The sequence below is a fragment of the Diachasma alloeum genome, unplaced genomic scaffold, assembly GCF_001412515.2.
Source record: "Diachasma alloeum isolate Michigan unplaced genomic scaffold, Dall2.0 Dall_scaffold_00513, whole genome shotgun sequence".
Classification (NCBI taxonomy): domain Eukaryota; kingdom Metazoa; phylum Arthropoda; class Insecta; order Hymenoptera; family Braconidae; genus Diachasma; species Diachasma alloeum.
In genome coordinates, this window is record NW_021680645.1 from 323,050 (window position 1) to 335,212 (window position 12,163).

General features: G+C 33.8%; 1 protein-coding gene across 10 annotated transcripts in view; it reads left to right on the plus strand.

Moving 5' to 3' along the window:
- Positions 1-12,163, plus strand: part of LOC107042725 (calcium/calmodulin-dependent protein kinase type II alpha chain) — a 197,974-nt gene that overhangs the window by 152,638 nt on the left and 33,173 nt on the right. For all 10 annotated transcript variants that reach the window (XM_015263881.1, XM_015263882.1, XM_015263884.1 and 7 more), the window contains exon 11: positions 9,577-9,666. In XM_015263881.1, the coding sequence (XP_015119367.1) occupies positions 9,577-9,666 (90 nt within the window). The remainder of the gene's footprint in view (positions 1-9,576; positions 9,667-12,163) is intronic.

The following is a 12,163-nucleotide window of genomic DNA, read 5'->3' on the forward strand; positions in this document are numbered from 1 at the left end:
CCGCCTCCACCCAACGAAAAACCTCAGTCCCCCGGGTATTCTTCCCACTTCGTGTATGTCAATTTCAGATGCATCAATCAATTGGTTATCTCCTCGTTATTTATTCTCTCTTCATGTTCTGTCTTTTTGAGTTACAAGAATAGAAGTGAATTGAATCGATTTGAGGTGAAAGCCAGACAGTCATTTTGCAGGTCTCACTGGGGATCTCATGCAAACTCCGTGGCTCTCGGTATAAGTAGGAGGGAGACAGCTCACGGAGAATCAAATTAGCCGATTGAGACGCGGAGAGTAGACTCCATCGACATCACGCGATCTGATCGTTTTGGTTTAGCTACTGTTGCGGGTTGAATGAATAAGTTGTGGCTTAATCGACACTTGTTTTTCTGGTGTACCTGCATTGACATTACCAAAATTATTTCTGCAGAAATACAGAAATATTTTCATGCTCAAAACATTCATTTTTATAATTGAAAAAGAAAAAATTTTCAATGTATCAAAAATATCGGAACATGAAACAATTATTTGATAATTACGATCACCGATCTTTAATCAAATATGAAAATAATGGGAACATACTCGAAGAGAGTTCTATAGGATTTTTCTATAGAAAAATGTGGAGCTTGAATAGAACAAACCTCAGAGCTTTTTTTTCAATGGTTTTATAACATATGCTATAGAATGAATCTTGTTCTATAAGAAACATAGATAACTTTTATATCGAGATGTAAAAATTTCCGTACTAATAGACTAGAATTTCCCACAGAGAAATGCAAATTACAGATTATATATCATGTTCTATAGAATTGCCTATGAGGGCTACCCATATAGAAACATTCCCTACCGGATTGTAAGAAATTCTATGATGAAGATTCTATAGAATCTATTGAAACCCCCATAGAAAGATGCTACAGCTCCTATAGCATATGCTACTAAATTCTCTATAGAACATTATCAAGTCTTTTCAAATCTCTAGCTGTTCGATATTAATAACCAATATTAAATGATATTACTTCATTAGCTATAGAATAATCTCTTACAGATTCGATCCCTTATTCTATAGAATTAATCTTGACTTATAATAATTATAGATTGCTTTCGTGTCGAAGGGAAATGTTTCTACGAGACCCATAGAATCGAATTGAGCGAAATTCTATAAATAATATTCTGTAGAATCTATAGCATACAGCAGACGTTTCTGTAGAATATCATTAAAATTTTCAATACCTATTGTCTATAGAGAGATAAAAAATGTCTGTAGAGCAGTAAATGATCACTTCTCTACAGAACATATTATATGTTCTATAAAACTCATACCTATAAAATTCATCTATACAAACGATTTTCATATTGAAATATGAAACGTTCAAAATCCAGTAAAACACGAAGAAAATATTAAGCGCCAACGAAAGCATGATATTATAGAACAGTCTTTCACGAATTCTATTGCAAGTTCTACTTAACTAATCTTGATTTATAAGAATTATAGATTGGTTTTATATCGAAGATGAATTTCTCTATGAGACCCATATAATCGGAATGAAAGAAATTCTATGAGAAATGTTAATAGAAGTTTCTATAGAATACTATCAAACTCATTAAAATCTACCGTGTCCATTGTCTATAGAACGCAAATGATTGCTTCTATAGCATGTTCTATAGAAGCCATGCATACCTATAAAATCCATCTAAGCAGACGATTTTCATATTGAAATGTGAAAAGTTCGATAGAAAATTGCCTACAGAATGGACAACATTCCCTATAGACTTTCCTATAGAAGCATCCCGTGCAACAAGTTATGCAATTAAAATATGAAAACGCGAAACAATTATTCACTAATTGTAATAATCCACTCATTAAGACAGTACTAGCCACTAAGAACAACAAAATTACAAAACATCTCGTAAAAAATCAACAACAAAAATGTAATCTATAGAAAATCATTATTATCACATCGTAAATTCCATACATATCATATCACTCATACTCCTATTTTATAATATAATCATCTACCCATCATATCGCCACCAAGAAGAGCGTGAATTGGGTCGGAGGCGCTGTCCCTTCATTTATTTACTATTTCTAGTTACAGTATTTATACTCCCAGAATTATTTTCATTAATATTAAGATGAATTTGTACCCTTCATTTAATTACATCTTAGATTTAATTATGAGCATTGAGAAGGATCACAAGAGACACTTGAGGACGATTTACTGACTGACCATCGCATGCATTAATTGTTCCCATCACAATATTCACTATCGATTTCCAGATAGACAATGTGAGAGCTGCACGCAATTCTGTAATTACGTTGATGATATGATCGACTTAATTAGTTGGAGATACCCTGAGGATTGTTTGGTCAGGGATGGTGGGCTGTGCAACTGAGACGTGAGCAAGTAGCAAGTATTTTTTTATGAGGAAATAATCTTTTAGATGGGAGAGATTTATTTTTGAGTGGCTCTTGAGGCAGGAGCACTTGACACCCATAATGAATTCTGAGGTCGGTTGCGATTGAGAGATAAATAGTGGTTTTAATGAGAAAAATAAAAATAATAAGTGAGGGGCAAGAAGGATAGGGTGAAACTCTCCATCTTTCAAACTTTTTAATTAATATTTTCACGGTTTGAATGAGATTTTATTTATTAGTACTTTTGCGGTGCACTATCAGAAATTAATTGAAATTTCACGGATACACTGGTAGAAATGTTTTAAAATTTCATGGAAAATATAATAGTAATTCTCATGAGAGTGACATTGAATCGGATTTAGGGGAAAAATGTTTATGAAATTTCAAGTTTTAGATGGAATTCAAAGACAGTCATGAGTTTTGTGTGGAAGTGAGATGTAAATTTCATAACTTTATTGAATTTTCAAAAGAACATGAATAGTCAGAAACAAAATAACATGAATTTTCCTGATTTTTCTGAATTTTCACGGAATAATTGAGCTGAAAAATTGAGTATTTTATTGATTTTCAGATCATTTGAACAAAAAATTAATGGATATTTGATTTTTCAATGACAATATTTCCTGAAATTTCAGTGGAAATTAAACGCTATAAAAATTTACAGAACTTGGCACGGAAAATTCTGATAACATTTTTTAACAGTGTAGGATGTGGTAATGTTCAGGAGAGTGACATTAAGTTTGATTTAGGGAGAAGAGAAAAATTATGAAATTTTAAATTTTACTTTAAATTCAATGAAATTCATAATTTTATGGAGAATCTATGTAGTCGAATTGCCCTGAACATTTTTCTGTATACCTGTTAGCTTTGGAGGTATTTGCAAAATTGTCATCACAGATTTTTCATCCCCAAACAGATTTAGAAGAGATCATTTTTCAACTCACTTTGAAACTACAGGGTTTGAAGGGAAATGTTCGAAGATCTTTCTATATTATGTTATCGACAGACATTTTTTTAAATCATGAAATTTTAAATTTCACATTCAATTCAATGAAATTCGAAATTTTTAAACAGCAGAAAGGCGCAAATTTCCGAACTTACTTGAATTTTCAAACAGAACATGAATATTCAGCACCAAATTACGCATAATTTTAAATTAATCGAAAAATAAAAAATATACGGATCTGTCGCCGAATGGAAATTTTCAAAAAGTTCACCGGAAATGTCAGACAAAAATTTTTCCCATTGTTTTTTTCGATAGATCAATCAACAAAATATTTATTCATCCTCAATACAATAAAATAATGAATAAAAATATTGGAGAAGACATTTTAGTATTAGAGAATTTAATTACCTACAGATCAGTTCTCTTAACACTTTTTTGTGTACACCTGTTAGCTTTGAAGGTATTTACAAAATTATCATGAAAATTTTTGGTCCCCAAATAGATTTTAAAAAAAATTTTTTTTCAACTTATTCCGAAACTACAGGGTTTGACGGGAAATATTAAAAGATATTTCTGTAGAGAATTTCACAAGCTCTTTCTTAATTTTACCATGAATCCAATAAGTTTATGAAATGTTCAGTCTTCGTTAATTATTGAATTATCGCTGCACTAAATGCATTTGAACTAATAGCCTTCCATTATTCCTTCAGTTTCAATTAAATTAACGAGAATAATCTTGAAGAGTACCTGCAATCCAATAAATACCCGATTTTATCACCAGTATTATCACCCCACTAAACAAAACATTCAGCACAAGTGCTCCTGTTTCATTGGATTCTAAATGACAACAGGACTCTTCGTCCTCTACGTCACCTCGTCTCTGCTTTTACTCCCTCGTTCATGAGAAAATCGATAGTCCACGACGAATGTTTCTCGTTGACTTTATACTACCTGTAAATTTAACTGCAGGAAATAATGAGGAAGTAAAAAGTGGGTTATCGCTTCCTCAGGTCTCAATTGCACAATGTCTCTTACAATACCTCATGATGTAAGAAACAAACTTCATTTCCATAAATATTAATTTCACTTTTTTCATTATCATCACAAAACCATAACTGAATCACTATATTCACACTTGTATGTCGTTGTCTCATTCTCATTGTGATTATTATTATTATTATTATTATTATTATTCATTGCATGATGATGTAAATATTGTTTGGACATCACCCCAAGTTACAGTGTTTCGCATTTAAAATATTTCAGAGTCAATTTTTTTATTTAGTAGAGTTCTTTCTGAATATCTCCGCACACACGAAAAGTAGAATCTTGTCCCGGGCCGTTGCGATGGAGTTTTTTTACTCGTGTGGTTGGCTAGTCCTCGCCTTCGGCACGGATTGCCAACTACGCACGAGCAAAAAACCCCATCGCAACAGCCCGGAAAAAGGTTATACTGAAAAACGTAACGAATTCGTTAGAACTATCTATTCAATTTATATAGAAATGTCTATTGAATTTCTATAGGAATTGCTATGAATTTTTCGCCGATTTCATTGAAAAATTCCAGTTTTTCTGTGCTTTTTTTTCAATAAAAATGTTTAATGGAAAATATTTTATATCTTTTTCATCACATGTACACAAAAAAAATCGTCCTGAATCAAACCGAAAAAACGGTTTGAATCGAGTCTGGCTGAATTATGCCGGGAATCGACTTATTTCATGGCGGATCGTCGGCATGAATCAAGCCTGATTCGGAGAAATGCAAACCGACACATCGGTCTGAATCAAGTCGATTTTTCTACTTGAATCAGGCCAACTTTGGTTAGATTCAAGTCACTTTTTCGGCTTGATTCAAGTCGAATTTTGGCTTGATTCAAGTCGATTTCCGGCTGAATTCAAGTAGATTTTTCGGCTTGGTTGAAGTTGATTTTTTGACTAGATTCAAGGTGATTCTAGGGTGTTATGCACGGGACGGTTGAAAAATCGACTTAAATCAAACCGAAAAATCGACGTGAATTAGGTCGAAAAATCGACTTGACACCTTTCTTCTTAAAATAATCCAATTTTCTGCGTATATCAGGTCCAAAATTCGTAGTGATGGAGGCCTAGTCATTTGACTTGAATCAAACCGAAAATCGACTAGAATCAAGCCGAAGTCGACCTGACTCAAGTAGAAAAATCGACTTGATTCAGACCGACGCACCGGTTTGCATCTCTCCGAATCAGAGTTTCCGCACATTATAATGGAAAATAAGGTTCGATACTCGTGGGAAAAGTGCTCTTTGACCATTGGGAGGGTAGCACTCGCCTTCGGCGAGCGCTGCAAACCTCCCACGGGGCAAAAAACACTTTTACGGACGCGTATCGAAATATATTATTATTGGGATTTAATATATTTTGATACGAGTGCGTAAAAGTGTTTTTTGACCCGCAGGAGGTGTATAGCGCTCGTCGAGTGCTACTCTCCCAAGGGTCAAAAAACACTTCCCCCCACTAGTGTTGAATCCTATTTTTTTTAATTTACGGAATGTGCGCAGAATCCTACTTTCCGCACAAGTGATGAAAAAACTTGCAGAATTTATGTCGAGGAATTCCTATTGAAAATGTCTGCATAGAATATAAACTTTTACTTTCTACAGACAAAAGTCCAGTGAACCTGCAGAAATTTTCAATAAAATTCGTAAAAAACTAATAGAATTTTCAATAGAAGTTCAATAGAAATCTAATAAAATTTGCTAGCGAATATACGAAGTTTTTTAATTACTTTTTTTCGTGCGTACTTCTCCTCGGAGAAATATCAAAGTTATCATTCAAACTTTTCTTATAGAGCGGGAGCAGGGCTATAAAAAAAGTTCAAATAATAATATCACTATCTCTCTTGGTTTTCAAGATATTCAGGAAATAGTGATCTCGAAGTGGATAGAGTTGTCTGGTATTCCCACTTCACTACTGAATTAAGAAATAGCGCTCGAGCTTTCAGACTTCTCGTTCCACTTATCTCATGATTGATCTCTCTATGCATGTCGGATGAGCCCGTAATCATGAAACTCCCATCTAGATTAGTGAAAGATAATTATCCGTTCTTATTATTCTACCAATTACCTTTTCATCAATTTTTTCCTCGTCATCCCGAAGTTATTTAAGTTTTTTACAATTATAATGTAGCATTAATAACACTTGATAATTTTTTCTTTGTATTAAATCATCTTCACCTTGATTATTTGATGAGAAGTAAAATTCTGAGGGCAAATGGAATAATTGAATATTAAATTAATATTTTCACGTTTAAATTTTCCGATTATCTCCGTAATGGTTGGTTTTAGGAGAAAATGTAATTACACTTTTTTTTGTAAGGAATGAAATTTCCAACAAAAAATATTAAATGACATTTTCTTTTGGATCTACTTGTTAACGAGTTAATCCTTTTTTAAAATTGAACACTAGCAATTCGAGAAACTTTCTTTCGTCTCTATGGGAGCAGTAGGGGTGAAGGGTCAAACGGAAGAGACGGAAGAGACGAGTGGATTTATCTGAAGGGTCAACTAATAAGGGCCAAACGGAGGGTGCGAACAGAATAATCAGAATTCCATCTGGGTGTTTCGTTCAATTTTTCCAGTTGATCCATATGATTTTGCGCCATTTTGATAACTCCGCCCGTCTCTCCGGTTCGAGTCTTAAGAATGTGTGACCTTCTGATGAGTCTACCCATCCCTTTTAAGCATTAAACGTCCTTATGGGTCAAACGGGAGAAATGCGCGGAGTTATCCAAAGGGATGAACGAAAGATGAGAGAGGGCTATCAGAAAGGTCAAACGGAAGAGCAAAAGACTGCAATTGTTTTGCCCTTTTCTTCCGTTTGACCCTTATGATTGGTTAGCCCCAATAACCCTCTGATAACCCCGCTCGTCTTTTCCATCTCCCCTGTTCGACCCTTAACTCCTATTTCTCATACAAAAATAATAAAAGTCTCTTTCGTTTGACTCTTAAAAACGTTTGACCCATCTGATAGCTCCGCCCGTCTCTTCTATTTGACCCTCAAAATCGTTTGACCCTTCGGGAGAGTCAGATGGAGTGATCCGAAGGGAAACTATTCTCGATCGACAAAGGGGAGACACGTGTGGAGTTACCAGAAGAGTCAAATGTTCTTATGGGTCAAACGGGCGACACAGGCGAAGCTGTCAAAAGGCTCAAATGGGTGATATGAAAGGAACGATCAGAAAGGTCAAATGGAAAAGCAAGAGACTTTCGGATTGTTTTGCCCTTTTCTCCCTTATGATTATTTGATCCTTTTTATTAACTTCATCGGTCTCTCCCGTTTGACTCTTAAGGACGTTTGACCCACACGATAACTCCGCCCGTCTCTTCCATTTGATCCTTGAGGAGAAAGTTGGAGTAATCCGGAGGGCAAATATTCTCGATCGTCAAGGGGAAAAGACGGGTAAGGTAACCAAAAGGATCAAACGTTTTTATGGATCAAACGGGAGAGACGAGCGGAGTTATCAACGGTCTCCAACAGGTGATGTCAAAAGAACGATCAGAAAGGTCAAACCAAAAAGCAAGAGGTTTTCTCATTGTTTTGCCCTTTCTTACCGTTTGACCCTTATGATTATTGGACCCTTTTTATTAACTCCGTCCGTCTCTCCCGTTTGACTCTTGAGAACGTTTGGCCCACACGAGAACTTCGCACGTCTCTTCCGTTTGACCCTCAAAATCGTTTGACCCTTCGGGAGAGAAAGTTCGAGTAATCAGAAGGGTCAAACGCTCTCAAAGGTCAAACGGGAGAGTTGGTTAGAGCTACCGGAAAAGGCAAGCAGAAGAGTTGACCGAAACAATCCGAAAACCTCTCTTGCTCTCCCGTTAGACTCTTTGCCTCTACACCCCTCTAAAAACAAAGAAAAAATTTCCTGAATTGCGCTTAAATTCCATTTTGCCGCAATTCATATTTTATATCTCATCATATCACCCTTGATAACACAAAAATAATCATATCCCTAAAAGTAAAAAATAATTTGATCATCCCTATCATCACGAAGATATTTAATCACAAATAATTAGTTCATCTTCATAATTTTAACGACTGACAATTGGCGAGAACTTGACGACAACTCGTAGACAAAAATTCGTGGAATTAAAAATTATTTAAATTTACGACGATTTAAGGGTTCATATATTAGATATCCCCGACTGTTACATCCCCCATAACCATTCGACATTTTTTACAACTACCGGAAACTGAAACTGCCACAGCTATGACTTCCGGTTATGACCCGAGGCGCTCTACCTCAGTATTTTTTCACCTTAGGCAGGAGTAAAATAAAGCCTTGAATTATTAGGCTTGTGCTTAAATCGTTAGTAGCACTTAATCTTTATTGGATTCATTCTGGGGGAATTCTATGTTGACCAATTTTTTTCATTACTGGAGAAACGAGAGAATAAAAAAATAAAATTCTTGAGTCATAAAATTTGAGTAAAAGGGAAATTTTTTGTATTTTTTGATTTATCTAGAGATATTTTTGCAGGTAATTTATTCCTCTACAATAATACATTTTTAGATTTTTTTGTATCTCCACTTGTTGTTCAGGTAATGCAATAATTGCTCCATGAATTTATCAATTTTTTCAAGTGAAAAGATTGGACTGTTTTCAGAATTTCATGATTATCTCTGGAATTACTGTGTCTACGAGAAAATATCATTGAACATTTTTTATAGAGAATAAAATTTCCTATAGAAACTTCTTATGACATTTTTTTCTAAAATGACTCATTAGCGAGATAATCACGAACAGCTAAAACAATTCTGATTCGTTCTTCTGAACATGATGAAAACTCTTTCAGTTAGTCTTCAGTTATCTCGAGAACGAGTGGAAATATCGAAAAATATTATAAAACATTAATTATAGAGAATTAAATTTGCTACAAAAATTTTATACGGCATTTCTTTCTAAACCTACTCGTTATCAAGATAATTATCAAAACATGAAATCATTTCCTTTTGTCCAAAAAAAATTGCCAAAAACTGGAATTCTTGTGATAAAATCCAATAAAATCATCAAAAATCATTGACTTATAATGATGATGATCATCCTGAGCTATTAATTTCGATGATTAATTAAAATACTGAACCCCCGTATCGTTTACGCCCTATTAATATCCCCTTTCACACATTAAGAAAAGAATATTCATGATAGTTGTCATTGATCCTATGCATTTGCGTACTCCAGCTCGAAGCATCATCACGAAGAAGGGTGACGGCTCTCAGGTGAAGGAGTCTACCGACAGCAGCACCACAATCGAGGACGACGACGTCAAAGGTAGGAGATAACCCACTGAATTATTACTGGCTACCCCTGCTACACCCACTTACCCGCACATTATCCGAATTACTCTTTGAAATTCCCTATGTCGCATGATGATTTACATCGGTGGTCTCTCAAGAGAGAGATCATTCAGTTAGAACAAGCAATAAATTCCTCTCAAGCTAATTTATTATGATCGATGGAAATAGAATTGAGGATACGTCAATTTTCATTTTCTTTCTGTCGATTTATCTTAAGAACTATTGATTTCAGAGGAAAATAACACATAACGTTTTTGTAGGAACTTAAATTCTCTAAAAAATATATCTTATGACATTTTTCTCGAAATCACTTCGTTTCCGAGATGTTGGCGAAATAGTCGGTTCACTTTTTTCCGATCCAAAACAAAAATCATGAAGAACATTGTCGCAAATATCTCTGGAACTATTAAGTTGAAAAAAAAATTTCATAAAACATTTTTTGTAGCTGAGAAAATTTTCAACAAAAAATGATTTACGATAATTTTTTCTCAAATCAATAGATTCTGAGATATTTGCAATCTAATCTTGTGACTTTTTCGAAACGGAAAAAAGGCACATTTTCGCAAAGATGTTTGTTCATTTATCTCAGAAACTTTGAGTTATAGACGAAAATTTCACTAGACATTTTTTATAGGAAATTAAATTCTCTGAAGAAATGTTTTATGACATTTTTCTCACAAACGATTCGTTAACAAGATAAATCGATATTCAATAAGAAAAAACGTGAAAATTTGACTCGTGTATACGTAATGAATTTTTATATTCAATTACTAATTACTGAGAGCTTTCTTGGGGATCACTAATTGACCATCACCACTGAATACCGAAGAATTTCTCCTCAATTACATCTAATCCTAGATCAATTAAGTAGACAACCATTAATAGAACGTAAATAGAATCATCACGATAATCACCGGTGTGAAATTGCGAAAAAGAGTATCACGTCACAACTTTTACCATCCATTCTCCTGCTTGTCTGCCGTCGCAAAATTCATTATAGCAATGTAGAAAAACCGTAGATCTTAGTTAACTTCCACGAAAGTAGTTCAGTAACATGATCCATCCGAGTGAAATATTGCCTAGACCCCAAACGCAGAGGAGAAGTAGTTCTGTTGTGAGGTTGTGGAGAACTGAAGATTAGTTTCACATGATTTCGTGAATATATCGGAAATTAGTAGCGTATTTTGAGAGGAATGTCTCCTGACATTGTTGTCAAGTCTAATAGTTTCGAAGGAGTTTGTAAAATAGTCTGTATGAAGTTGTTTCACTCCAAAATTTTTCTGAAAATTAATTTTTCATTGATTAGTTCGCGGATATCTCTTAAACTGATAGGTTTAGACGAAAATGTGACAAGACATTTTTGTAGGAAATTTTACGATCTATAAAGAGCTCACATGATATTTTTATGTAAAACTAGTTGTTTCAGAGATATTCGTAAAAATGACCTCATACGAATTCAGTTCTAAAATTTATTTTTAAGAGATACTTTTCAAATATTTCGAAGATTACTAGGTTTAGAGGATAATATCAAAACACATTTTTGGTCATGCCATAATCAGAAAATTTGATGAAAAGTAAAAAAAAAATTTGTTAGGCAATTTTCATGAATTCTTCTTTTTTAAAAACTGAAAAGAAGTAAAGAACACGGTTAGATTATTTTGCAAATATCTCGAGGAGGTCGAAAGGAAAAGATCAGAAGTAATTTTTTGTAGAAAAATTTATGATCTGCAAAAAGTTTTAATGATATTTTTATCTAAAACTAGTGGTTTCAAAGATATTCGCCAGAATTGCCTCATCTCAATTCAATTCCAAAATTGATTTTTAAGAGATACTTTGGAAAAATATTTCGTAGATTACTGGGTTTAGAAAAATGGATTTCGATATTTCGTAAATATTTTTTCAACTATTAGATGATATTATCAAGACATTTTTTGCAGAAAACTTCATTATCCACAAAAAAATTCTTTCAATATTTTTCGCTAAGCCTAAAAAATTGACAACTTATTTGTAAATATTTCTGAGAGAAAGAAGTTCAAAGAAAAAAATCAAAAGACATTTAAAGCAATTTCAGAATCTATAAAAAATGTTTTTAACTAAATCGGATTTTTTGCAACAGAAAATTTTCTTTAAATTATTTTAAATTTGAACAGTATAGACCTTTCAAATTTTTGTTGGGAAGGTCTTCTAATGTAGAAAACCTCAAAAGTCGCGAAATTTTAGGAAACAAGAGGTAAAAGGTTCAGACAAAAATGTCTTTTCATAAATTTGGCTAAACCTCTTTCCTTCGACGATTTTCACGAAATCATGAGAAAGTTTTGGACTCATCTTCTTTTACTTCTCAACTGCATCAACTCCACGTAATTAGTAATCCCCTTGCAAATTTTGATGCCTATCCGCCACGAGTTATCGTAATGTAGCAACGACCTGTGGTAATACCAATTGATGCAATATTGTACGACTATTGCAGTGTA